Raw genomic sequence first — 2,828 nt, forward strand, 5'->3', positions numbered from 1 at the left:
GCCGCGGCCGCCGGCCGCAGCAGCGGCGGCAGGCTACGGGTGCGCGTCGCCGGCGGGCTCCACGGCCAGCGGTGCTGACGTGGCGGCGGCGGTGGCGTCTCTGGGGACGCACCTGCAGCAGGAGCAGCAGCAGCAGCAGCAGCAGCAGCAGCAGCAGCAGCAGCAGCAGCAGCAGCAGCAGCAGCAGCAGCAGGGCGGGGCCGTTGGCGGCGCTGGCGCTGGCGGCGACACCCCAATGCGCTCTCCAGCGGAGGGCCTGCTGCTGCGGAGGTGCGCGGCCACAGCGCTTGGGGCGGGGTTGCACTTCGATAAAGCCTTGCCCTGCCATGCATGCTGCCATCAAACGGCACATGCAGGGCTGCCCATCTTAGCTGGCAGTCCTGTCACGGCCCACAGCTGCCGTGGCATCGCGTTGTCTTCCCAATGCTACCGCTTGTGTTGCTGTGGTGCTTGTCGCCGGCCCAAACGGCGCAGCGGCGCGCCCGGAAGCTGGGGGGACAGTGGTGGCTGGTGGCTAGCCAGCAGGCTGTTGGCAGCTGTGCTGCCGTCGCTTTCTGCTCTGCGAGCGAGCTGCGGCTAGCGCCCACCAGCATCCGGAGATGTGGCAGCGGCGGCGGCAGCAGCTGCGGCAGCAGCGACAGGAGCAGCAACAGCGGCAGCAGTTAGCAAGAGTGTTGTTGATTGCGCCCTCTGCATTCCTCCCTCTCGATGTCACAAACGTCTCGCAACCGATGCAGCGGACGCTGCCTCCACCCTACCTGGTCTGCGCGCGCGCGCACACACACACACACGCACGCGCGCACACACACACACACACACACACACACAGTCGCTCCAAGAGCTACAAGGCGCTGCTGCTGCATGGCGACCGCAGCGGCGCGTCCTCCGCCGGCCGCCGCCAGCACAGCAACCCCCGCCACCGGCGCACGAGCAGCAGCGGGCTGGGGTCGCCGATGCACCCCGGCAGCGGCGGCGATTGCAGGGGCGGCGGCGGCATGGTCGGCAGCGGCAGCAGCGGGTGCCTGGGGCCGGAGCACTCGCGAGAGGAGCTGCAGGTCGTCAGGTGAGGCGGCGTTTGCGGCGGTTGGACGGCGGTTAAACTGGCGTGTGGTGGTGGTTTACGGCCGGAGTCCAAGGCGCGAGGTTGCATCCAGGCGGCCGCTTCAGCCGCGCGGGCACGCGCTGCAGTTGGATGGGGCCACTTCAATACCCGTGCTGCTGCTGCGCCAGCACAAGCCCTGCTGCCCGGCGGCGTGCCGCCCAGCTCTGCAGGGCAGGGCCCGATATCCCACCAGCAGCCCACTGGCCGCAATCAATACACCGCCGCGCATGGTGCCACCCGCACCCACCTTTCTTCTCGCCTTGCCCTTGATTGCTATGATTCATGCATCGCCCCTGGACCCCTCTTCTCCCGCACTCTCCGCCCCCCAAAAACCCTGAAATCCAAAACCCCAGGAGCCGGTGGCACGAGGCCCTAGACAGCGTCCTGGGGGGCGCCATGTCGGAGGACGACCTGCTAGTGGCCCTGCAGGTGTTCTGTGGGGGCAGGGGCCGGCGGTGGTTTCCGGTGGTTATGATTGGGAACAGGGGGGGACGCGTGTTTGAGATGACGAGGCGACCGGCTGGCATCTGCGCTGTCGTCGCCTGGCACAATGCGAGCCCCAGACGACCCAGGTTGAAGGGGCCGCTGCTTTGCATTCCTCCAGTGTCTCGCTTCGATGGGTGCAAGACGTGTTTGTGTGATTATTTGAATGCTTGACACCGGATCCAACGCCTCGGACCGGCACTTCCCCCGCAACCTCGAAAACTCCGCCAAACCCTCAATCCTCAAACCCCCCAGGAGGCCACCGGCAAGGCGGCGGACCTGTCTGTTGAGATAGCGGAGCAGACCGCCGCCGCCGCCGCCCTGGCCGGCTGGCGGGAGCGGGATGAGATGGCGACCTACCTGGAGGTCGCGTTTCGTCGCGCCAAGGAGATCACGCGGGGGCTGCGAACACACAACGAGCTGCTGCAGAGCTTCGACCTGGGGGGGCAGCTGAGGTGAGTGTGTGTGTTGCTGTGTGTGTGTGTGTGTGTGTGTGTGTGTGTGTTGAGGGCTGTTGTGCAGGACAGAGGGCTTGACTGCGTCGAGGCATCATGGTGCTGCCACAATTGTTGCATCGGCGCCGAATCCGCCGCCCTCGCCCGCCGCCCCCCGCCCCACCACGCCATCACACAGTGACATCATCGCGCAGCTCCAGCCCGCGCTGCTGCGCCTCGCGTCAGCGCTTGCCGCCAGCGTCGCCGCCGGCTTCCGGGCCGCCGCCGGCCCCGGCGACGACGCCGCAGCCGCCGCCGCCGCGCCCTCGACCCCCGGCGGGCCGGCAGCGGCGCGGCCCTGGGGGGAGGAGGAGGTACGCATGGCGTTCCGCGTCGCGCGCAAGGCGGTCGATCTAATGCATGAGATCGACGCCCGCGCGGCCGGCAACAGCAAGCGCTTCCCCGAGCTCGCGGCGTCGTTCGACGAATCGCACCGCGAGGCGGCCGCCGCGGCGCTCGCGCTCGTGTCGGCGGCGGCCGCGGCCGCGGCCGGCCTGCAGCGGGAGGTGCTGTCAGAGGGCTGCCTCTCCGCGTCGCCCGCGGTGCCGGCGCACCGCATCAGCGCGGGCGGCCGCGCGCTCGCGCTTATGTGGCGCAGCGTGGCCGAGCTGGGATACAACCGGGTGGCGAGATATTTTGAGGGCGGGAAGCTCTCGGTGGCGCGCGAGCTGTGCGGGCTGTATGCGGACGCGGCGGCGGGCGCGGCGGCGATGCTGGGCGGCGGCGGCGGCGAGAGCGACGACTGTGGG

At 69.5% G+C, this 2,828-nt stretch overlaps 1 protein-coding gene across 1 annotated transcript in view; it reads left to right on the forward strand.

Moving 5' to 3' along the window:
• The window catches only part of MNEG_11202 (hypothetical protein), a gene marked incomplete at both ends in the record, with an annotated part of 4,074 nt that extends 1,355 nt beyond the window's left edge, over positions 1 to 2,719 (forward strand). The window contains 7 exons of the mRNA XM_014040328.1: positions 21 to 270; positions 581 to 661; positions 830 to 1,063; positions 1,456 to 1,531; positions 1,841 to 2,040; positions 2,219 to 2,585; positions 2,678 to 2,719. Coding sequence (XP_013895782.1) covers positions 21 to 270; positions 581 to 661; positions 830 to 1,063; positions 1,456 to 1,531; positions 1,841 to 2,040; positions 2,219 to 2,585; positions 2,678 to 2,719 — 1,250 coding nt within the window. The remainder of the gene's footprint in view (positions 1 to 20; positions 271 to 580; positions 662 to 829; positions 1,064 to 1,455; positions 1,532 to 1,840; positions 2,041 to 2,218; positions 2,586 to 2,677) is intronic.
• Positions 2,720 to 2,828: the final 109 nt, after the last annotated feature.

The sequence above is a fragment of the Monoraphidium neglectum genome (assembly GCF_000611645.1).
Source record: "Monoraphidium neglectum strain SAG 48.87 unplaced genomic scaffold scaffold02637, whole genome shotgun sequence".
Lineage (NCBI taxonomy): Eukaryota > Viridiplantae > Chlorophyta > Chlorophyceae > Sphaeropleales > Selenastraceae > Monoraphidium > Monoraphidium neglectum.